General features: G+C 47.3%; 1 protein-coding gene across 2 annotated transcripts in view; it reads right to left on the bottom strand.

The window, feature by feature from the left end:
• ARHGAP10 (Rho GTPase activating protein 10) overlaps positions 1-25,301 on the bottom strand; it is a 998,059-nt gene that overhangs the window by 461,679 nt on the left and 511,079 nt on the right. For both annotated transcript variants that reach the window (XM_078676901.1, XM_078676902.1), the window contains exon 11: positions 23,392-23,473. In XM_078676901.1, coding sequence (XP_078533027.1) covers positions 23,392-23,473 — 82 coding nt within the window. The remainder of the gene's footprint in view (positions 1-23,391; positions 23,474-25,301) is intronic.

Raw genomic sequence — 25,301 nt, 5'->3', positions numbered from 1 at the left:
AGACAGAGCTTCTTTCTCTTAGGATTATTAACAGGATCCTGATAGAGGAATTATAACTAAGGCTCCCTGTTTTCCGTTTTTACAGATTTTTACAGATAAATACAGGACAGAAAAACTTTGTTTTTGTCTGTATTTATTTTTAAATGTGGATAAAAACGGAATTGGGTGCTTTTTGAGTGATTCTAAATACACTTTGCCTTGACTGCCAGGCCATAAACTGAGTGGATTGATAGTTAAGGGAGTTACAAAATAAAATAATTTTAGAAAAGAGGCTTAAACAGCAGTAGATATGCACAATGCTGATACTGAAATGTGCATATTTTCATAGAAGGGCATTGAATTATCCTTTGCGAGTGTTTATATCACTGAAACCTGGCTGGCATTCAAGCATGACTGCATATTTATTAGTTAAATAAATGCGGAAATATAAAATTTTCAGCTTTATTTTTTCCACAAAACCCATAATAAATATGGATAAATACAGATAAAGTTGCAAACAAATAAATATGGACAAATACAGAAATGTGAAAAAAATAAGTACCATAAAACCGGGAGCCCTAATTATAACATAGAAATCGATGGATCTGCTGAGCCAACTGTAGTGTGTGGGTGGCCATCTGATGGACAGAGGCCAATACCCACAATAGAATTGGAATTGTGGCTCATGGACAGTGATGGTCATAGCAAGCAGACATTGCGCTCCTTATGAAGAAGAGAGATGGAATACCTAATACTCGCTATATGTTTAATGTGCTATTTATGCATTTTAGGTTGGCAAAAAATGTTGACTTACAAGTGGTAATTTTTAATTACTTATATTGGAAGGAGTGCAATTCACTTTTTGCACTAGAAGTGCTATGAAACCTGCCCTTGATTTTATTTGTAAAATTTGTAAAAGAAAAAAACATAACGGTAGGCTGCGACAAAGACTTTCTATAGTCATTGCGCGTAAGAGAGTGCCTGCACTACGCTCTAAAAAATCCTAATCATAAGCATTTCATGTAGTGTGCAGTCTACTGTTCCCTTGCGAGACAATTGTTTACAAATAAATATACATACATAGAAGGGCTTTGGCTCAATCCTCACCTGCCGTTCGTCTGGATCAGTGTCATTTACACTCTCTTTCCATCCAAGACAGCATAGAACGTGGGGCAATGGATCACTCCACTCCAGCCATTGACTTTCTTGCCTTTGAATGACAGCATTTTTCTAAACACATGCTCACAACTGCCTGAAAATGACTGTGCTTCAATACCAAAGCTGGTTCACCAATCCTTTGGTTTTCCATTTTCCTATTTTATATTTTCCCTTTCCTTTCCTTTTTCTTTTTATTTTTTAGAGCTCCCTAGACAGTGGTAACAAGCTGCTCGCTTGCAGTTAATTTCCTCTGCAGTGTGCCACATCCCGCATAGCCATTGCCTCTAAACCAGGCTATCATCATGGAATGGTATTGTGCATGCAGAAACCAGATTCCCAGACCTGAGGCGGAAGCCGGGTTCTGGAGGTACGCTATTTTGTTTTAAAATTGTGCAAACTGCTTTTAATTGTTGAATGAATAACCTCTAAAAGCTTACTTGACCACTCTATTCCGATTGAGTGCTGCTGCGGTGATTGTTTGTTGTCATTCAGCGGCCGCCATCGCAGGCGTGCTCGCTAGCCACGCCCCCTTGAGGCCACGCCCCCTTCCCCGTTATAAGGCGCCGTACTCGAAGCCTCAACAGAAACCAGATTCCCAGACCTGAGGCGGATGCCGGGTTCTGGAGGTACGCTATTTTGTTTTAAAATTGTGCAAACTGCTTTTAATTGTTGAATGAATAACCTCTAAAAGCTTACTTGACCACTCTATTCCGATTGAGTGCTGCTGCGGTGATTGTTTGTTGTCATTCAGCGGCCGCCATCGCAGGCGTGCTCGCTAGCCACGCCCCCTTGAGGCCACGCCCCCTTCCCCGTTATAAGGCGCCGTACTCGAAGCCTCAACAGAAACCAGATTCCCAGACCTGAGGCGGAAGCCGGGTTCTGGAGGTACGCTATTTTGTTTTAAAATTGTGCAAACTGCTTTTAATTGTTGAATGAATAACCTCTAAAAGCTTACTTGACCACTCTATTCCGATTGAGTGCTGCTGCGGTGATTGTTTGTTGTCATTCAGCGGCCGCCATCGCAGGCGTGCTCGCTAGCCACGCCCCCTTGAGGCCACGCCCCCTTCCCCGTTATAAGGCGCCGTACTCGAAGCCTCAACAGAAACCAGATTCCCAGACCTGAGGCGGAAGCCGGGTTCTGGAGGTACGCTATTTTGTTTTAAAATTGTGCAAACTGCTTTTAATTGTTGAATGAATAACCTCTAAAAGCTTACTTGACTACTCTATTCCGATTGAGTGCTGCTGCGGTGATTGTTTGTTGTCATTCAGAGGCCGCCATCGCAGGCGTGCTCGCTAGCCACGCCCCCTTGAGGCCACGCCCCCTCCTACCCCTTCATCATGTGCCTGGGCAGGAAGCGCAGCGGACGAGCGCAGCGGGAGCGCCTAAGGCAAGCCCGTCTGCACCCGTCCGCGCCTGCACGGGCCCAGGGACCAGGCAGAATGAAGAACTCATCAGGTATTCCTCCCTTGATTTGCATTCTCTTTATAATCCCGCTCTTCAACCCCTCGACCCGACCACACACGCTCGCCTAAAGGCAAGCAATATCCTTTCTCACCATCACATACAAGAACCGACCCCTATCTTATCTCAAAGATCTAAAACCAATAAACCCCCCCCTAAACCCAATCTCCGGACCCTCCGATGTCTCTATCTTAACACCAGATCTCTGGTTAAACATCAACTAGATATATTCCTGCTCTTGAAGTCGGATAGTCCTGACATACTATTTGTCACTGAGACTTGGCTCACTACAGACTCCTTGCCAGATATACTCACGGCCCTACCATCAGATTATTACATCCTGTCAGCAAATAGAAAATCAGGAAAAGCTGGGGGAGGTGTTGCCGCCATCATTCATAAAGATCATATGTTTACCACCTTACCTCCCCTAGACTTACCAGATACGGAAAACGTAGTCATCAAATCTGACACCGATACAGGCACCATGGCGCTAGCATTGATCTACCGACCACCTACATCTATGCCTTCCTTCCCAGCTTCCTTGTCTGAGCAAATAGCAGGTCTAGTCGTCGACTATGACAAGGTCATGGTCATAGGGGATTTCAATTACTGGTATAATAACTCGGAAGCTGGACCTCACGCCACAGAACTTTTCGAGCTCCTCTCCAGTTTAAACTTCCACCAACACGTCTTGATCCCCACCCATGAAAAGGGACATATCCTAGACCACATCTGGTCTCACAACATTTCTACCTTTTGTCCCACGGCCTCACCATGTATATGGTCTGACCACTACTTATTGCAATTCTCTATCACCACTCAGGGTCACCCAAAAAATCAAGCGCCCTCGGGGGGGTCAGCCAGGAAATGGAGATCCCTAAATCTCCAAAATTTCCTCTCCACTCTGACCAACTCCATCCCTACCCAGGGACCAGACATCAATCTGATGGACAAAGCACACACCGAGTGGCTCCGCTCTGCATGTAACGAACACGCTCCCCTCACCATGTTCTCTCGCGCCCGTCGCATGGACGCCCACAGATGGTTTTCCGCTGATTTAAAAAAGCAGACACTAGAACTCCGCCAACTAGAGAGGAAGTGGAGACATGGCTACCACGCCATAGACAGAGCATTATACAAGACAGCCCGCAAAAATTATAAGAACTCTATCTTATCTGCCAAAGCAACTTTTTTCTCAGATAAAATCTCCAACGCTAAAAACAAATCACGGGAAATCTTCAGAGTCGTAAATGATTTATGCAATGACTCCAGAACCTCTCCCTCTCAACCTGCATCACAAATGATGTGCAACCGACTCAACGATTTCTTCAAGGAGAAGATCGACATCATAAAAAACAGTATCCAAACCAACCAGGCTGTGGCAGACTATCCGGACATCAGTAGAAATCCTAATACCCTTCAGGACATCCCCCCCATTGACCCACCCAAATTACTGGAACTAATGAACCGAGTAAAATCGGGCTTACCTAACGATCCCTGTCCCCCGCATATACTGAAAGAAGTCTATGCTGCACTCCCTCAGGGCATACTCCCCATTTTGAACACCTCCCTATCACGAGGAATAGTACCCGATTCCTTTAAAAATGCCACCCTGGTCCCTCTAATCAAGAAACCAGGTGCCGATCCCTCTAACCTCTCAAACTACCGCCCCATTTCCCTTCTCCCTTACGGTGCAAAGCTGCTTGAAGCCTATGTAACCAGCTGTTTATCCAATTTCATCGAAACATCAGATTATCTGGAATCCAACCAAGCGGGATTCCGCCAGGCACATTCCACCGAAGCGGTGATCCTTGCCGTGCAGAATACTCTAAGGACCAACGCCGACAATGGAATTCACCAAGCCCTCGTACTTCTTGACCTATCGGCCGCGTTCGACACGGTGGACCATACTATTCTATTACACCGTGTCGAACAAGCCGGCCTCAGCGGCACGGCTCTCGCTTGGATTAAGTCCTTCCTAACGGACAGATCCCAGGCTGTAAAGCTGGACAACTTCACAGCCCCCACACTCCCAACCACCTGCGGTGTCCCACAGGGCTCCTCACTATCTCCCCTCCTTTTTAATTTATATCTCAAACCCCTCCTGCACTCCCTGAAAAATAGAAAAGTCATTATTTACAACTACGCAGACGATCTCAATCAATCAATCAATCAATCAGGTCATTTATAGAGCGCACTACTCACCCGTAGGGTCTCAAGGCGCTGGGTGGGGGGGTGCCGTTACTGCTCGAACAGCCAGGTCTTGAGCTTCTTCCTGAAGGAGAGGTGGTCTTGGGTCAGGCGCAGGTCGGTCGGGAGTGAGATCTACAGCTGGTATTTCCCCTCAACTCTCCAGACTCCGTCGAGAAATTCAAAAGACCATGCTGCACATTCAGAGCTGGATGGATCAGAACCATCTTAAGCTGAACCCAGGAAAGACTGAGTTGGTACTCCCTAGCAACAGCGCACTCAGCTGGGGCCCCCACTTCTGGCCATCCTCAATGGGCACTCCCCCATCCCCCTCCCAGTCAGCTAAAAGTCTTGGGGTTACTCTCAGCACCGACCTCTCACTGAAAACCCAGGCCGGAACAGTGATCTCCTCCTGCTTCTTCCAGCTAAGAAAGATTAAAAAGATTGCCCATCTGCTGACCCATACTGCTCTCATCCAGGTAGTACTCGCACTGGTTCTCTCGCGATTAGATTTCTCCAACTCTATCTATTTGGGTCTTCCCCTCACCATCGCTAAACGCCTGCAGATTGTTCAAAATCAAGCGGCCAGATTAATATTGAAGTGCAATCGCAGGAAGTCAGCCAAACCTTTGTTGGCCTCCCTCCATTGTCTCCCTATAACCCATCGGATCACCTTCAAGACAGGCTGCATAATTTTCAAGGCTCTCCATGGTAAAAGCCCCAGGTTCGTCAATCAACTCATAAACAAACATGAACCGACCCGCGACCTCCGTTCTGCCCATCTGTCCCTCCTCACGGTGCCGATATATAAAAAGAAACGACTTGGTGGATCCTGCTTCGCATACCTCGCCCCAAAAACCTGGAACTCACTGCCCTTGTCTATCCGGAATTGTACCAAGCTGACAGAGTTCAGGAGAGCGCTGAAGACCTGGCTATTCAAACAAGCGCACGGTTAGAGCATTATTCCATCTGCCTCTTTACTTACCATCTTCCATCTGTTTCCTCAGCGCCATGAAACCTCTGGGTGACCGTGCGCTTAACAAATTCCGCATAACATAACATAACATGCAATGCAGGATCATTAAAACAACAATAAACTAAGTAGAAAATAACCGCATCTTGGTGGTCATCACACATGACATGGAGACACTTTCCACACAGGCACAAAGGAAGGCAACACTTGTCCAACCATACATCCACATGGTGCAGTTTGCAACCCCCATGGACGAGCACTTCAGAGCCACATATAGGGGTAGTACGTGCTACATAAATACCTTGATGAATAACAATATAACAACAACTACAAGACTGGTACCTGCTGACATGTTTAATTTTGATATTGCAAACATGTCTGTCATTTTTAGAGGCAGCAAGTTTCTTTTCTACCTTTATTTTAATTTATCTTGCATATGTTGCTGATTTTCACGTGTATGTATTTTTTTGTATGTTTGTAAGTTGGTGAATGCTAGGATGAGAAAGAGTATGATGATTTACGGAGTGCCTAAACTCAGTTGACTCAAGGGGCATTTTCATTAATAAGCTAGTAATAAGCAAAACCTATTGTGTCAATGCTTGTTGTTGCTCTGCGATGTGAAAGTCAACAACTTTTTAGAGGCTGACTTGGCCCCAACAGTTGATGGAGTCTCTTGCGACCCTTGACCCTGCTTGCAGGTCAGGCTGCTCCACATGCCGCACAGCACCCCCGCTGTGTCAGTGCCTCTCCCCCGCTGCCGCCGTGAGTTCGCCGCTCCTCCCCTTCTTTCAGTACCTGTTGTTTCTCATCACTGGTGCCCACTCTTTCTTCTGTGCCCCCCTGGTATTGTGGTTTAATTCATTTTCCTTACTGTAATTTATTTTCTCCTCACTGCCTCGTTTTACTGGGTTTAATTCGGTTTCCCTACTGTAATTTATTTTCTCCTCACTGCCCCGTTTTACTGTGTGTCCCTGACCCCCCCTTTTGCCGCCAGCTCTCCGGCTCTGCCCCTATTCCCGCCGCTGCTTCCCTGCGGCCCTGCCCCCTCGTTTGCCCATAGGCCGCCCCACTCCCGCCTCCCAGCCGCTCCTCCCTCCCTCCTACCCTTATATGGAGGCCGCTGTGCGGCCGCGCAGCGGGCACGCTGACGGCACGCTGAAGGAGCGCCTAAGGGAAGCCCTTCTGCACCCGTCCGCGCCTGGACCGCGCCCAGCGCCCAAACCCCTGGCCCCCTGCAAACACGCACTCAACCCCGGATGAGAACACACCTGCTACCAGGCCATCCCGAAGCACACCCAAGGACCCTTCACCTGCTGGAACTGCAGCTTCACCAGCGCTCGGCCCTCAAAACAACCTACCGAAGGACCCAACTACCTCAGCTGCATACTCCTCAACACCCGATCCGCCCGCAAACACGCCGTTGAACTATGGGACCACCTCGATTCTACCTCCCCAGACATCGCCTTCCTGACAGAGACCTGGCTGAACCCCACCTCATTTCCCAACATCGCCATAGCCATTCCGGAAGGCTACAAGACCTCCCTCAGGGACCGCACCAACGGCGTAGGAGGAGGAATCGCCATTGTCCACAGGAACACCATCAGAGTCTCGACCAACACCGACGACACCCTCAGCACCGCCGAACACCTGCACTTCCAGATCCACACGGACCCCAACACCACCCTCAGAGGAACCCTCATCTACAGACCCCCCCGGACCCCTAACACAGTTCAGCGACTCCATCACCGACTTCATCAGCACACACACCCTCACCTCCACGGACTACATCCTCCTCGGAGACCTGAACTTCCACCTCGAGAACAACAACGACACCAATTCCACCACCCTGACCGACAACCTCGCCAACCTCGGACTCAGACAGCTCGTGACAACACCAACTCACGCCGCCAGCCACACACTGGACCCCATCTTCACCGCAAGCCCCCACGTCTCCTTCAACCACACCACCCAACCCCACTGGACCGACCACCACTGCATCCACTTCACCTTCAGGAAGCCCACCACGCACCAACGCACCCATCTGATGCCTCGACGCTGCTGGCGCAAGGTCACAGAAGACCAGCTAACCACCACCCTTTCCCAGTGCCCACCCACCGCCCCCTGCGACCCAGACACCGCCGCCCGCAACCTCAGAGAATGGATTATCGACTGCGTCAACACCCTCGCCCCGCTCAAGACTCCCACCAACAGCCACACCAATAAGAAAGCCACCAGGTTCAACGAAGACCTCTAGGCCTCCAAACGAACATGCCAAAAACTGGAGAAGAACTGGCTCCGCTACCGAACACCGGACAGGTACACAGCCCACAAGAACGCCACCCACAGACACCACCAACTCATCAGAACTGCTAAGTGGGCCTCATTTAAAGACCGCCTGGAAAACAACGCACACAACAGCAAAGAGCTCTTCAACATCATGAAGGAACTCTCCAACCCCAGCTCCAACACCAACGACATTCCACCTCCGCAAGACCTGTGCGATGCACTGGCCACCTTCTTCCACCAAAAGATCGCCTACATCCATGACAGCCTCAACGCCACTACTGCCCCAACAACCATCGCCCCCACCACCACCACCTGCACCAACCAACTGTTCTCATGGACCAGCGTCAACGACGAGGACACCAGCGAGATGATGAACACCATCCACTCCGGATCACCGCTAGACCCATGCCCTCACCACATCTTCAACAAAGCCAGCACAGCCATCGCACCCCATCTCTGTAAAGTAATCAACATCTCCTTCGAGACAGCAACATTCCCGGAAATCTGGAAGCACGCCGAGATCAAAGCCTTACTGAAGAAACCCAAGGCGGACCCCAAGGACCTCAAGAACTTCCGACCCATCTCCCTGCTCCCTTTCCCGGCGCAGGTCACCAAGAAAATCGTCAACAAACAGCTGAACTGCTTCCTTGAGGAGAACAGCATCCTGAACCCGTCCCAGTCCGGGTTCCGCAGCAACCACAGCACCGAAACCGCCCTCCTCGCCGCCACCGATGACATCAGGACCCTGCTTGACAATGGAGAAACAGCGGCCCTCATCCTCCTGGACCTGTCAGCCGCCTTCGACACCGTCTGCCACTGCACACTACGAACACGTCTACATGATGCCGGAATCCAAGAGAAGGCCCTGGGCTGGACCTCATCCTTCCTCTCCGGCAGAACTCAGTGTCCACCTCCCCCCCTTCCGCTCCACTGCCACCGAAATCATCTGCGGCGTACCCCAGGGCTCCTCCCTCAGCCAGACGCTGTTCAACATCTACATGGCACCGCTCGCCCACATCGCCCGACAGCACAACCTCAACATCATTTCCTACGCTGACGACACCCAACTGATCATCTCCCTCACCAAAGACCCTCACACTGCCAAAACCAACCTCCACGAAGGAATGAAGGCCGTCGACGAATGGATGAGGAACAGCCAGCTGAAGCTGAACTCGGACAAAACGGAGGTCCTCATCCTCGGCTCCACCCCCTCAGCCTGGGATGACTCCTGGTGGCTGACAACCCTTGGAACAGCCCCGACACCCACCGACCATGCACGCAGCCTGGGGATCATCCTCGACTCCACCCTCTCCATGACTAAGCAGGTCAACGCCGTCTCCTCATCCTGCTTCAACACCCTCCGAATGCTCCGCAGGATCTTCAAGTGGATACCCACCGAGATGAGAAGAACGGTCACCCAGGCCCTCGTCACCAGCAGGCTAGACTACGGAAACGCCCTCTACGCAGGAATGTCGGCCAAGCTCCTAAGACGATTGCAACGCATCCAGAATGCCTCAGCACGTCTGATCCTCGACATCCCCCGCCGCAGCCACATCACACCCCACCCGAGACCTGCACTGGCTCCCCGTCGACAAGAGGATAACCTTAAAACTCCTCATCCATGCACACAAAGCCCTCCACAAGACTGGCCCAGCATACCTCAACAGACGGCTCAACTTCTACTCCCCCACCCGCCAGCTATGCACCGCCAGCCAAGCTCCGCCAGCCACGCCCTCGCCACCATCCCCCGCATCCGAAGAGCGACCGCTGGCGGCAGATCCTTCTCCCACCTCGCCGCTAAGACCTGGAACACCCTCCCCACCAACCTACGGCAGACCCAAGACCTACTGGCCTTCAGAAGACTCCTTAAGACCTGACTCTTCGACCACTAGCAGCACCCCTCCCAACCCCCCCACCCCAGTGCCTTAAAACCCTTGCGGGTATGTAGTGCGCTTTATTAATGGCATGATTGATTAAATGAAGAGATGTCTTGATACCAATAAAGGTCATTTAGAGAGGGCAAAGATCAGGCAGCACTTAAGAAGTGGAGCACTCAAAGAAGTGGCAGAGCCCAGCTCCTTTTCTCCAAGGATGTCCAGTATTTAGTAGATATTTTCTTCAGGTGTAATGTCACAATGATAGAAGATGTTGCTTGTGCTGCTGTGATATCATTCATAGTAGTGCCAAAGAACTTTTCTAGTTTGTCATTTCTTCTTGTTTTCAGGGCTGTAATATAAAGTGTGTGTGAGAGTTTGAGTGTGAGTCTGTGTGTGTGTGTGTGTGTGTGTGTGTGTGTGTGAGTGAGTGAGTATGTGTGTGTCTAGATAGATATAGTATCAGTTTGTAGTGATGTACATGCTTAGTATACTTCTGCCAACTAGTGTTGGGCTCAGACTTTTGCAAGTTGTTTTTCTTTGGAGAAATCTCCTGATTTACAAGATGTTCTTCGACTCCTCTTAGTGTCCATTGCACATGGACACCAACTCCATGTTAGAATGTTTCCCACACTGCAGGTAATGTTTTTTCTGTGATCCGGTTCAACCGAGTCACAAGATGGCTGCCAACACTTCCTGGTTTGAAGTGTTGGTAGCCAATCAGATCTCAGCACAAGATCAGGAGGGGTTATGGATCCACAGCATCAATATAAATACAACTGGAAATTTCTTTAAATAACTCCACAACTACTGAACAGATGTCCAACTTGTGACCAAGACGGGGACCTATATACCCTGCCTTCAGGTAATGGGGATTTAGATCATCCAGTAGGGGATTCTTAGCAGAACACTCGCCCTTGGCAACTAGGTTAGGGAATGCATATTAGGAGTACACTATATACAGTACTTAAAAGCCAGTATATATACACAGTTGTAGCACAAAGGTGGAATTGTTCATTCTTTTCACTGTCCTTATACTGCTAATCACTTTTGTCTGCTTCTGTCTAATAATAATTGCAGCACATATATTTTATACAAGAATCACAATGGTTAAATAAATATTGAAAACGCCCCTTTGTGTATTTCTTGTATCTCTCTCTGAGTGAGCACAAGAAACTGAGCTAAAAGGTTCTAGATCTGTTACCCCGAAACCTTGGGGGTCAGGATTCTTATGTTCTGAGGGTGCCAAAACCATTCATTACCTTGCAAGATTTAGGGGTACAGCAGCACAATTTGCGGAGACTATACAAATACTTAGTGACAATATACAGATGTTTTTCACAATTTGTTATGCAAACAATGAAATTTAACCCTATGCTGACTGCAAAAGCTGCACAACCACAATTAGCATCAGTCCACAAACACTAAATGCATTAATGGGTGAGGCTCCCACCAGGCGGAAGGAGATTCCATTCTGGATTGCACAAAAAACAAGTCCACTTGAATCAGTGTTTCCCCATATGGGACCACAGAAAAAACACAGAATATTAATGATTTGGTTGCCGATGGGGAAGGCTCCCCGTGGAAGACTGCACCACGTGGGGTACAGCCTCTGCTGCAGTATAAACCAGAGCAAATAGTAAACCTTTATTAGCTGTTTTGCCTTAAGTGCTTGAACAGATCCAGAAAGAGTACGGGCCAGCACCTGCCCTGGATTTAGGAATGAAACTGATGGGAAATCTTTACTTCAGTATCTGCCATTATGTTAACATAAAGGGAGAGGCAGCAGCGTTGGCTATACACCAGTATCTATGGGATTTATCTCCAAAGTAACAGGAGGGCAAATTACATGAAATTATCGAATAAACCTATGCTGTGCTGGGTAGAGATAATTTGGGAGCCAGACTTGGTAAACCACAACTAAAAAGTAATTCCGAAAAGGATAACTAAGCAAGCACCCGAATCTTCCACAAAGAAGAAGTTCGATATTAAGAAAAACAAAGACGGGGGGAGGAGCTTCGCGCGATTCCAAGATGGACGCGTGAGCTAAGGGCTCCCGATACCCCTTCCGCCTCCCGCGATTATCCTGTGCAAGATCCTGATTTTGACGATGGGTGCTCATTATTGAAGCCCTGCTGATGCCAGCGTTCTTTTCAGAAATCGATTTGGCCGTCGGATACTGGACCTGCTGCGCTTTGAACTTTGAGGCCTATATCGTATGCCAGCCGGGGGCTTGAGTCCCCGAGGTACCCTGGTGGCAATCGAACAACAACGGCTGATAAGCCACGCCCGCTGCCCCTGGTGTACTTTCGGTTTCGTTTCTTCTCTCTGTTGTGAACGCTCACTTCCAGATCAGAGTTCCGATTCTGCTATTGCTGCCAGCCTACTGCTTATTCTGTGCCCTTATCCACTCGCAGTTCAGAGCCTGCCACGACGGAGTTCGATTTGCCCTGATTCTGCCATTCCCGTTGGAGCTCCTTCCACGACATGACGGGCAGAACAGTCGTTGAGAGGCGCGGCAATAGAGGCTCGTCCCGAGGGGGGGTCGCCCAATCTCAGACCATTGATCGATTTACTCGACCGCGGGGCTCCCCGGGCGGATTGAGTGGTGCCCTGGAAGAAGCTGGGGACGGTGCTCCTGATGACGAGGAGCCGACGTTGAAGGATGTTATGGGCGCTATTGCGAGTGTCCAATCCGCCATGGGTCAGCAATATGAAACTCTAGCGGCTAAGATTGATACGGTGGCGATTGATGTCACCCTCATCAGAGCGGAACTTGGGAAAACGAATGAGCGTGTCAAATCTCTCGATCTCAAGACTGCTAGCTTGACCACGGATGTCTCGGACCTTCAGACCACGGTCCGCCATCTTAGGACTACTTGTGACCTGTTTGCCAATCGGTTGGAAGATTTCGAGGGCCGGGCCAGGCGCAATAACGTCCGCATTGTGGGTGTCCCGGAGACTTCTGCTGACATGCCTGTTGATATCCTGGTGGAGGACCTCGTGTTGAAGCATCTAGTGCCGAAAGGCCTCAGTAAATTCTTCGCTGTGGAACGCGCCCATCGTGTTCCGGGTGGCAAGCCAAAGTCGGGAGCCGCTCCACGGCCCATAATTGCTAGACTTTTCAACTTTCGTGATCGGGACGCTATCCTGCAAGCTTCGCGCACCAATGGGCCCACTAAATTTGAGAACGTTTCAATTAGTTTTTACCCTGACTTTACTCAGGCAGTTCAGAAACAGAGGATGGGCTTCACGGGGGTGAAGAGACGACTCAGGGACCTGGGGCTGAAATATGCTATGCTTTTCCCGGCCCGCCTGAGAATCGAACATGCTGATCGTGCATTCTTCTTTGACCGCCCTGAGGTGGTTAGTGAATGGTTAGACACTTTGTCGGCGCATCATGAGGGCCCGGAGGACTCGAGAGGCGCTGAGGGAGGAGTGGAGGGCCAGGAGCAGTGAGTCTACATCGGCGAGCCATCATCCGCTGCAGCGGCTTAGAGACCTTGTTTCAAGCATTGTGCGAATGCCCGGGGGTGGGGGGGTTCGGGGATCTTCCTCCTCTGGGGACTTTTTCTCTCTTTCTGTAGATTAGTTCAATGGGGCGACAGGCACACTGCAAGTTGGGGTGGCTATTAGGTCTACCGCAGGGGTGCAGGGAGGGGGGTTTGACTTTGATGGGTTCCTTGGGGGTGGTGGGGGGGTTCTTTTCTCTTTATTGGTTTCGAGGCTGTGCTTTGCTTTACAATTGCTCTCATGTGTCTGTTTCGGGATGGGTGGGGCGGTCGGTCTTCTTCCGGGATGGGGGGTAGGGGACTCAGGGTGTTGAGCTGGAATGTTAACGGTCTTGGGGACAGGATAAAACGTGGGGTTGTGCTACAATATTTGAAGAGACACACCCCAGATGTGGTCTTGCTTCAGGAGACCCATTTGGTGGGCAATACTTGTCATGCATTGGATAGAAGAGGCTATCGATTGGTGGCACATTCTGGCTTTACTTCGGGATCGAGAGGGGTTGGTATCCTGGTCAGGAATTCCCTTCCCCTGGAGATAGATAGCACGGTGCTGGATGACAGGGGCCGCTATGCTGGCATTACGGGGAGATGGGAGGGGAAATTGATTTCCATAATGTCTATTTATGTTCCGCCTTGGCTGCAATCTACCACATTCACCGACTTGGGTGAGGTTGTCCTTGGTTTGCCCGATGGCTTATTGGTGTTGGGTGGGGACTTTAACTCTGTGGCGAATGGAGAGAGTGATCGTAGCCACCCCAGGCTCCTCCCTGCCTCGCAGTTGTGGTTGGGGAACTTTTTGGACGCCTTTGGTTTGGCTGACTGCTGGAGGCAGCTGCACCCTGGCCGGCTTCAGTACACTTTCCATTCGGGGGCTCATGGCAGTCTCTCGAGACTTGACTATTTCCTCGTGCCGGTGGTGCAGTTGCTCTCTGTGCGTGAAATTAAACACTTGGCTAGAGGGATCTCGGACCACTCCCCGATATGGCTCCACTTAGATATCTGTTTGGGGAATGGGGGCCGAATTGCCCCGATAAATCCATGGCATTTTCAGGACCCTAAGATCAGAACAGAGGTGGTCAAATGCATGAATTTTTATTTTGCTGAAAATGAGGGATCGGTGTCTTCCCCGGTCTCCTTATGGGAGGCCTATAAAACTGTTATCCGTGGTCAGACTTTATCCCTAATTGCTGACAAGAAGCGGCGCACACAAGAAGAGGTGGTGAGATTGGAGTCTGAGATTACTGTGTTGGAGGAGCGGTTGGAAGCTGAGGTTACGCCTGAGTCGCTGCATGTTTTGGCTCTTAAGCAATCTGATTACAGAGCCTTGGTCACTACCTCGGCTGAGGCACTGCATCGTATGCAACAGGGGCGTCTGTACGACGTGGGTGACAAAGCGGGGAAGTTGATTGCATGACTGGATAAGCGAGACAGACTGAATCGTGTGGTGCCTGTGGTGGAGAGAATTGATGGAGTGCGAGTCGTGGACCCGGTTGAGATAGTTGAGGTGTTTGCCCAGCACTTTCGGGTTGTGTATGCGCCGGTTTCGGGCTTGCCGGAGGAGGACTCGCGCTTGCTACTTCGAGATCTTGAGCTGCCCAGTCTCGCGGAATTGGACGGGCTTTTAATGGAGGCTGATTTCTCCATCGACGAGGTCGCGCTCGCTATTCGCTCTCTTCGTTCAGGAAAAGCTTCGGGCCCTAACGGCATACCGGTCGAGCTGTATAAGCTATGCCCGGATAAAATGGCGCCGTATCTGCTGCGTATGTTTGCGGCGTCACGTGACCTCGGCTGTCTTCCTAGAGACCAGAGGCTAGCTTCTATTGTGGTCATTCATAAAGATGGCAAACCCCGTGAGTGCTGTTCCTCGTATCGCCCAATTTCGCTTTTGAACGCGGAACCCAAGATATTGGCGAAACTATTGGCAAACCGACTAGCCACGGTGATTAGCGGACTGGTTCATCCTGATCAGTCCGGTTTTATCCCCCAGCGTAATACTGCACTCAATCTTCGTCGACTGCATGGCGTCATAGCGAGGGCGGGATCTCTTGGGGAGCCAGCCATCTTGGTTTCTCTTGATGCTTCGATGGCTTTTGATACGGTTGAGTGGCCATATTTGTGGGCTACTCTCGCCAAGTTTGGTTTTGGCCCGAAATTTATTGCATGGGTTAAACTCCTGTATGAGCAACCGTTGGCGCATGTGGTGGTGAATGGTAGAGCTTCACGGCCCTTCACTCTTGGGCGGGGCACGAGACAGGGTTGTCCTTTGTCACCGCTGTTGTTCGCCCTCGCACTCGAGCCGCTGGCCGCCTGGCTCCGGTGGGAGCCCTCCTTGAAGGGTATTCGGTGGTCCCCTGATTTTGAAGACCGTGTTTCATTATATGCCGATGACATTTTGTTGTATTTGACGTCCCCCCGTAAGTCATTGGGAGTCCTCTTTGATGTCCTGCGTTCCTTTGGACGTAACTCCGGGTTGGTTATCAACTGGTCCAAATCCTGTATTTTCCCGCTTACCTGTGACCCTCTCTCTTTGCCCAGAGTGTGCCCGATCCCGGTCCGCACCGAAGGTTTTAAGTATTTGGGTATTTATATTTCGCTTGACCCTGTGTTGCGCTATGATCAGAATCTGTTGCCTCCACTGGCCCGACTTCGGTCGGACGTTGCGGCTTGGTGTAATCTGCCCTTATCCCCCCTGGGACGGGCGGCCCTGTTTAAAATGATGTCTCTTCCCCGGTTCTTATATGCTGTGCAGAATACACTTGACCTAGTGCCAGCTAGCTATTTCCGCGAAATTGAGGGCCTCCAAAGGAAGCTGGTATGGGCTGGCCGGCCTCGTATTGCGTTGACTAAGCTTACGTTACCTTGGTACGATGGGGGCATTGCGTTGCCTGATATACGACGGTATTATTGGGCATCTCAATTGAGTGCCGTGAATCATGCTATGTATGGTCCAGTTCCGAACCCTGCTTACGAAATGGACCGGTGGCTCTTGCCCGGGGGAAATTATTACAGGGCGTTATATTCTCGGAGTGCTAGGAAGAACTTGACAGGACCCACTGGAGTGGCGGTGCGGGTATGGGGCAGCGCGACCGCGGCTACCGGATGGGCTGATAGGCTGACCAGAGCGACCCCTCTTTTTGCCGCGGAGAGGCTGGGTGAATTGTGGACCTCAAAAGGGTTTGATAGATGGGACCTCATCGGGATCAGTAAGTTGGATGACCTCTGGGTTAAGGACAGGGTTAAGTCCTTTGCTGAATTGCAACAGGAATATGGTTTGTCTGATTCGGAGTTTTTCAGGTACCTTCAGGTTCGTCATGCCATTGGGTCGGTTTTTCCGGCTGGGTCTGCCATCCCGGAGAGCTCCCCCCTGGAAGACAGGGTGCTGGACGGACATGTGCCGGACAGCACTATCTCTCTTATATATAAGAAGCTTATTAATACTCGGTCGGATCTGCTGCTTCATCTGCGTACTTCCTGGACTGGTGACGGACTGGAGCTGGATGATGAGGATTGGCAGACCGCGATATCCTCTCCTAAGGAGGTTGCGATTCCGGCGCGTCTGCGACTCGTTCAGCTGAAAATTCTACACCGGGTCTATGTCACGGGTCCCCGACTGATGCATATGGGTTTTTCAGAGGATGGATTGTGTCGGCGGGGCTGTGGTATGCTTGCTACTTTCCTCCATATTATATGGGAGTGTCCTGAGGTTGTATCTTTTTGGAATGGAGTGTATGCGGTGATGAGTGAAGTTACGCAAGTTCAATTGCTGCCGGAAGCCCGGCGTTGTCTTTTGAATGTATGGGAGCCGACTGATTGTAATGTTGCTCAGACTCAATGGGTGACGCTGGGGACCATGGTTGCAAAGAGGGACATTGCACAATTGTGGGGATCTCAGAGGGCTCCATCGGTCTCCGGGTGGGAAGATAGTATGGACTGGTGCATGTTCAAGGAAAAGATTGTGTATGTCTCCCGTGGCAGGCCCAAAAAATGGGGTAGGATATGGGGCCAATGGAACTCGTTCCGTGGGGATGTCTGCGACCCCCCGTTCACTGATCCCCCTGATACTCCTTGTTCCCCTTAGCTGTGTGTTTCGGCTCTTTCTCACGCTGTATTTTTGTCATACCGCTGGCGCTGGGTTCCCCCTCTCCCCCCCTCCCTTTTTCTTTTATCCCCTGTAGATTCTCCTGTCTTTCCTTGCTGTTTTAGGTCTGACTCGCCTCGCATCTCGTGACACAGATGTAACAATTCGGGCATAGCCTTGTCTTTTTCTTCTTCATTTGTTTAGTTGTTTTGAAAAATGAAACCTTTTTATATCCTGTCGTTTTCTGACTGATCGATGTTATTCACCATGGCTGCCGGACCCCTGGTTGTCGGCTGATGAACTGTGTACCTTACCGTTGTCTTGAGATGCTGCATCGGCCGGCCCAGAGGGTTGTAGGCACATCTTTGTTTCTATTTGTCTATTGCAAATAAAGGTTTTTAAAAAAAAAAAGAAAAAAAAAAAGACAAAACTAAAATGGGGGTGGATCTCTTCCACAGGAAGCCACTGAGAAACGCTTTAACCTGGGTAACCGTGATATTAGACCACTGGACAGGTATCAGGATACTGATACACATTTGTCTTGTTCCTTTCAGAAGTAATCGGATAAGCGTACGGAGAGAGGAGAACTGTCAGAGCGCAGATCGGAGGAGCACGTGAAACCGAAAAAGGACACAAAAGGCACATCTGACTACATCATTGAACAGGAAGACAAACCTAAAGCATCGAAATCTCAATTCAAAAGGAAAAAGGTAGCTGGACTTAAGGTCAGACATGCCGCGGATATTGAGGACACTGCTTCTGAGCAGGGCGTGGGCAGTGACCATGCTGGACAGTGTGGCACAGGTCACAATAGTTCACCAGAACCTGATGGATTGTCTGGTGGGAGTAGTGAAGAATGAATATATCCAGGTGGAGACACTGACAAAACAGCAAATACTCATGGCATGCAAAGATGCAACTTACACAATGTTACACATAGAGAAATTAGAAAGGCTGCCGTTCACTGTTGCTGCAACATCTTCTGAGGATTGGATAATCCATGGATTCATTACTCTGTCAAATTCGACATTCTATTTATACAAGTCGCATAGATAAATAAATAAATAAATATTTCCAATAGTCCAATAGTGCTTAGAACACCATCAAGTTGGCAGACATGAAGCATTAGGAGAAGGGTAGGGACATGAGTATTGGGAATTACCTTTCAAATTCCTGTGTCAGAATAAGGAAACTGAGGTTTTTCTCAGCTGTTCCGGCTGCGAGAATGCTTTGACTGGTTTCCTAGTTTGCAAGGAGATTCCGCTTCACGGGGCAAATCTTGCTACTTGTAAGGGTTCCCAGCAGCCACGATTCATCCGGATTTAAGATTGCTCTCGAATGGGAGTTATTTGATGTCGAACGATCAAGGTTGCTTTGAGATGAGACGAGGCATCGCCTACTTGTCACAGTTTCTTCAGTGGCCAGTTGCTGTACACAATGTTTCCATCTGCCTGTACAGTTAGGGAGGCACCACTGTGGCCTTCGATTACATTTTCCAATGTGCATTTTGATCTCCTGAGCAAATGAAAAACCTTGTTGTTTCAGAAAGATGTGGACTTAATATCTGCAAAGGTGATCTTCAAGTTGCAAGGTCTTCTTCTGAAATACAGTTGCTACTCTGCACTGTCTCATAACGCGAGGGTTGCGCACTTTTTAAAAAGTTTAGGCTCTGGCTGAATTAGCACCTTCCCATCAATTTTAGAGTTATTCCATCATTTATTCACTCCGTGCTCGGAAGAATTTTTTGAGGTCTTCCGCTGGTCCTGTTCCTGATTGCCAGGACTGTCATTTTAATTTTCCTGCTCCATAATGGATGTCCAATTTCAAGACCAAAGGGAACTGGCACTACCACATGTGCTGTTTTGCAGTGTACACATGGTACAATGTTTCGGCACACCCTCGCTTCAGGAATTGAATGAGCATTGGTTTTTATCTTTTTGGCCTGTGTGAATTTACTGTGTGATTTTATTGTGTCCAGCCTGTATTCCGCTGTGCACTTTTGAGTGCGCCTTGGACTGCAATCGGTTAAGTCTCTGGACCCCTTAAGGGGCCATTTGTATTGCTGTCCTTTGTGTATTCAGTTGCTTCTGAAACCATTCTACGAGCATTCCTGGTGTGCCTCTGCTCCTGGTGAATTGGAGCTTGTCTCTGATCCTGCAGACTTTTCACTAGCTGTGGTTACTCCTTAAGCAGCTGCTGTGGGAGTTGGGTGGGAACACATTTGCTCCATGAACCTGCTTAGAGGTGTGCTTCTGGGAACAGAAATGTTTTGTCTACCACTCAGAACACAAACAATTGCTATTTCTTTTGGTGGGAACATTTTAATTCAGCCCGTTTTTTAACATACTAAATTCTTTTTAAATTTGTTTTTTATTAACTGTTATCTTTTTAAACAATGGATTCCTGTATTGTTTGGTTTTCAAACTGTATGATTCCCTTTTCAAATATATTTTAGATGTTAGCACCTTTCATATAGACACATGCTGTGGCATTGCTATGGATTGCTTTCTTTTTATTAGATAGCTTTTAGTCGACTTATGTCCGAGGAGTGGGTGTCACGTGGCTAAGTTAGGCCCTGGAAGAAACAATACAATTTTACAGGTATGCTTTTGTAAAGTTGTTTTATTTTCCCACATAATGACTTTTTGACACAAATTTGTTTGTGTGACAGTTTAGTATTAGCTTCTCTGAAAACACATTGCTTATAATACCCCTTCACTCTCACGACACCTTGAACATTCAGTACAAGGCCTGAACATACATTGTGCAAATGTTCTTGTTTGTTATTCGTCCATCAGGCGATGGCGCTATCGCAGACACAATAAACAATGTCAGCTTGGCTGAAGCCTCGACACGGAAGCATGGATGCTGTTATAAATACACATGTTCTTCTGTGTTGCTAACATTGTGAGGCCATCACTCTTGTCGGCATTTCAGCATGGCTAATTCATGTTTACCCTATGTGTGGAAGGATATCCATCTTGTGACCAAGACAGGGGCCTACATACCTTGCCTTCAGGTAATGGGGATTTAGATCATCCAGTAGGGGATTCTTGGCAAAACAGCCACCCTAGGCAACTGGGTTAGGGAACGCATAGTAGGAGTACCCTATACACAGTTCTTATATGCCAGCATGTGTACACTGTTTTAGCTTGATAGTTGGCTCGTTAATTCTTTCACTGTCCTTATATTGATAATCACTTTCATGTGCTTCTATATAATAACCATTGCAGTGCATATATTTTATACAAGAATCACAATGGTTCAATAAATATTGAAAACGCGTCTGAGTATTTCTTGTATATCTCCGAGTGAGCACGAGTGACTGAGCGATAAGGTTCTAGATCTGTTCCACGATTTTTTGGAGGTCAGGTTTGTCATGTTCTGAGGTTGCCAAAACCATTTGTTACCTTGCCAGGTTTAGGGGTACTTATGTTAGCACTGTGAGCTAGAAGGACTATAGGCCAACATATCCTGAGGGGGTGTATGGAATCAGTCTGGCACTATACCAATCTTTCTGTTGTCCAACAAACGAACTGTACTTACTGAAAAGTGGGAGAGTCTACCCTTTCCAACGATACCTCTCCCAAAGTAATCAGTGCCTGGGGGTGCTGGGAAATGCCCACCCCAGGGCACTGATGCAGTGAAAGTAAAATTAACCCATCAACTTGTTTTAATTGTATTTTACGACAATTAGTGCAGCCTACACTGATCGCCATTACAATAAAAAAAAAATCAGTCTGGTCATGGAGCTCTTCCCAAGCACCCTGTTAAGAAAAAAAAGTAATTCCTCTGCTGCAAAGCACTAGAAGGACCTTTATATACCTCCCCACTGTTGGTCGTTGGCCAACACCTGCACTTTTTTTAGATCTTAAAAAGACCAGAATCTCTGGGCCCTATATGCATTTTGTTTGGCATATTGGCAGTGCACTTCTATACTATCTGCAATTCACTTGTCACTTTTTGATGCTTCTATGACAGTGCTTCTTACAGTTGCTTACTCAGTCTGCCGGGCAACGAGGTTCAAAACACAGGCAGCGGAGGAAGGAGACAATCATTCAACACTATAAGGACGTTACAAGTGTTTGACTGATGTTTCAAAGACCGAGTTATTGGGACAGAATATCTGTGGAGAAGAGTTCCAATTTGGAGATGGAACAGGACTAGAAAGAGGCCCAGGATGGGAAATCAAATTCGTGGTATCTACTATGTTGAATAGGTCATTATTTTGCGTGGCAAAAAAGCTCAAAGTATATAGGAAATGGGGTTCATAGCTAAAAAAACTAGTGACCGAATACCATGCAATGTTAATGGTTGTAAGGATAAAATCGATATAGGGGTGTTTTCAAACATGTGGCATGTCATTCCCAGATAGCATGAGACACTTTTACAGTGATGTGTACAGGAATTACAGCATTATTTAGGAAAGCAGTTCCTATGAATAATCAAGCAGACCAATAGGGATTCAAGGAAGTAGATACCTAACTGGATATTGTCTTATGAACACAAGTGCTATGTTGAAAGCTTGTATTTATGGCAACATGCTACCTGAAATTAATTAAGAATGAAAATTAAGTATGAAGGTTGAAAAGGGGACACTTTTATAAAACAGAAAATAAGTCACTGTATATCTGTAAAGCTACCTGCTACACAGGTTTTAGAGGAAGTGAGTATTTGATGCATAGACACAGAGTCAAGGTAACACAAAGGCTTACCACACATTTTTTTATATTTTATAGGACTGAAGGAATGAGACAGAACACTTGACTTGTTACTAACTGAATTGTTAACTTATCAGCAGTTAAACTGTTAGGATAAAACAAAGTATTTTAGAACTGTTATTTTAGCAATCGATTCTTGTAATGTATTTATCTATAGTAAATGGAACTGTCATCCATACGTTACTGATTGTATTATTTATTTCTCATGTTATTTCTATTGTAATATAGTTGAATAGAGGCTGGTAGATTGTTGTGCATTCAGGCAATTCCAAGCAACTTGTGTTGTTGCCAATGCTTAATTTGTAAAGTAAAGAATGTCTGTCAGTTCCCAAAGCTCTGCTCAGAAGCCCATGTCCGGCGTTATTCAAGGTCGGCAGACCAAATACCAAGGCTGCATAGTCTTGAATTCACCTCAGGCCTCTTTAAGCCACTACCAGACACCACCTTTATCTTTATTTCATTCTTGCCGGTCCTTGCTTTCTCCCTTTGTGCCAGCTTTTCCAGCTTTAACTTCCCCCCTTCTTTTCTGTTTGTGTGTTTTTCTCTCTCTTGCTCGCCGTTAATATCAGGTGCGGAGAAATAAGTGTTGGTTCCAAAAAATAAGTGTTGGTGGTCCCCACCAGCAGCCACCATCTCAAAGTAAGCACTGGCTTTTGCCATCAGGTCTGTTAGAGGAGGAATTGAGGAACAAAAAAAGTTTACAGAATTCGAATTAGTCTGTGAATTTCCATGCAGTTATGTAATACATAGCAACTATGACAGACTAAAGTTCTCCAGATGTGTAAAAGCTCAGGTACACTTAGCGCAAGACCAGCTGCGAGAGTGAAACTCCCACTCTTGTTAATTTATACCCACAGTGCCAAATATACAATAAAATAAAGGCCAAAACTGTGAACCTATCATAGACTTCATTATGTAACACTGTAGCTAATGTGAAATGGATATTCCAGAGTGAAGTGTTACAGCCACTTAGCATAATCTTCACTTTGTAATGTTCACTTTATAATAGTTACTCTTCAGTCTTTTGTTTTCTGCTGGTCTTGGAAATAACTTAGGCTGACATTTTCAACTAAGCACTTCGTATAAATGTTTTAATAGTCATAACCCTTTAAAAGCCCACATCGCAAACACTGGTATGTAAATAAATTGAGAGCTTACAGCTTCTTTCCCATCCAAAGCTTCCATCCATTGTTTCCTGTCCTCCTCCGAAAAGGCTTGCATAGTAACAAGAATTCCCGGTCTGCGAAATATGTGAAACAAATCTTTATTAATTTATCTGACAATCATCTTTTTTCAGCTGCTAGCACGACTCTGGTAGATAAAATAAAATGTATCTTCAGAAATAAAATCTTAACCATACACTTTTGCATAGGTCTTTTATACATTTATCATCAAACCACAAGTGAGATCAATGTGTGTTTGTATAATCTTGTAAACTATCTCTGCTTCCTGAGAGTCAGGCTATTTCTGATTTGCACCTACTCCTCTGCAAAATAGAACAACTATGACTATTTTCTCCCACACAAAGAAATGTGAAACTATTTTAAAACAAGATTGCTGACAAATATCTAATATGCAAATACGTTTCTTTAAAACATTCTGCAAGGCAACCGAAATGCACGGAATCTGACACACATAATGAGGGCACTTAAACTCTCAAATGCTAAAAGGCAAGATAATTGTTGAAAAAATTAAACAAAGAACTTCACAGCTGCTTCACAGCTGCTCCACTAGCAAAAGAACCGGGTGACCTGCATTTATTGAAACATTACCTTTACAGGTTAACAGAAATGCATCAGCCATGGATTTGCGAATTAGGTATTGTTAAGGGTGTAAAGGAGAGTAGGGAAAATAATCACAGATAGTAGTATACACTGAAAACGTTCTGCAATGAGTGCGGCAAGTTCTCTTACTGATAACACTTGTTGAGAAAGTGAATTTAAAACATTGACCTATGTTTTTAATAGCTAGAATCCTCAACAACATCAAAAGGATCAGCTCATTTTACTGTGGACTAAAAGCGGATGAAGTAAGTGGCTAAACGATTATTATCGAGCACCAGGAGTTCATCTATGGAGGGAATTAGTTTCAAGGCGAAAGGGAGCGGAATTTAAAGCAAAAGGCAAGGAAGTCTTGAATGGCACGTTTTAACAGCAACTGCCACGAGGGTGTGTTGTACCCTTGTGGCAATACATTTCTTGGAATTAAATATTTAGTTTAAGAGAGTGAGGCTGACTTTTAAATGGTCATATGATTATTTGAACTGATAATTAATACATAAATACTAATGTTGGTAACTATTTTTACATTTCTCATAAGTGTCTTAGGTTTTGCAATAATGTAAACTACTTCTAGATGTTTGATTAAATGAATTACAAAACATGTATTCCTCTCCACGCGGATACTTAACACTTTCCTAAATTTCACCAATCAAATCAAAGTATCCACAATAATACTTTTTCCCTGTGAGGAAAAAACTTCTAGCCCCACTTCATGACAGCACATTCTTCACTACTTTCTGTAGGAGAAGATAGGCTTAGCAAAAGTGGGATACACGTAGGATCAGACCCAAATGAAGTAATAGTCACTTTATGTGTTGATGCATGAACTGGGCTAATAAACAGTCACTCATCTTTTGTTTTAGCAAGCCATCCTTACAGGGACTGATATGCCCAAATACACCTCCCGTGGATTGCTTTGCCCTAGGTTTCAAGCTGCACCGCTCTAACGAATCTCAAAGAAGCCAAAACATATCTGAGGTTATTTGGCATCGATCAATCAATCAATCAATCATAACACTTGTATAGCGCGCCACTCACCCGGAAGGGTCTCAAGGCGCTTGGGGGAAGGGGGTCGCTACTGCTCCAACAGCCAGGTCTTGAGTTGTCTCCTGAAGGCGAGGTTGTCCTGGGTCAGCCGAAGGTGGATGGGGAGGGAGTTCCATGTCTTGGCCGCGAGGTAGGAGAAGGATCTGCCTCCGGCGGTGGCTCTTCGGATGCGTGGTACGGCGGCGAGAGCGAGGCCAGCGGACCGTAGCTGGCGGGTGGGCGTGTGGAAGGTCAGGCGGT

Source organism: Lissotriton helveticus, chromosome 2_1 (assembly GCF_964261635.1).
Source record: "Lissotriton helveticus chromosome 2_1, aLisHel1.1, whole genome shotgun sequence".
In the NCBI taxonomy this organism is placed as follows: domain Eukaryota; kingdom Metazoa; phylum Chordata; class Amphibia; order Caudata; family Salamandridae; genus Lissotriton; species Lissotriton helveticus.
Note: the sequence above shows the minus strand (reverse complement) of the source record. Positions and strands in the feature narration are given on the sequence as shown.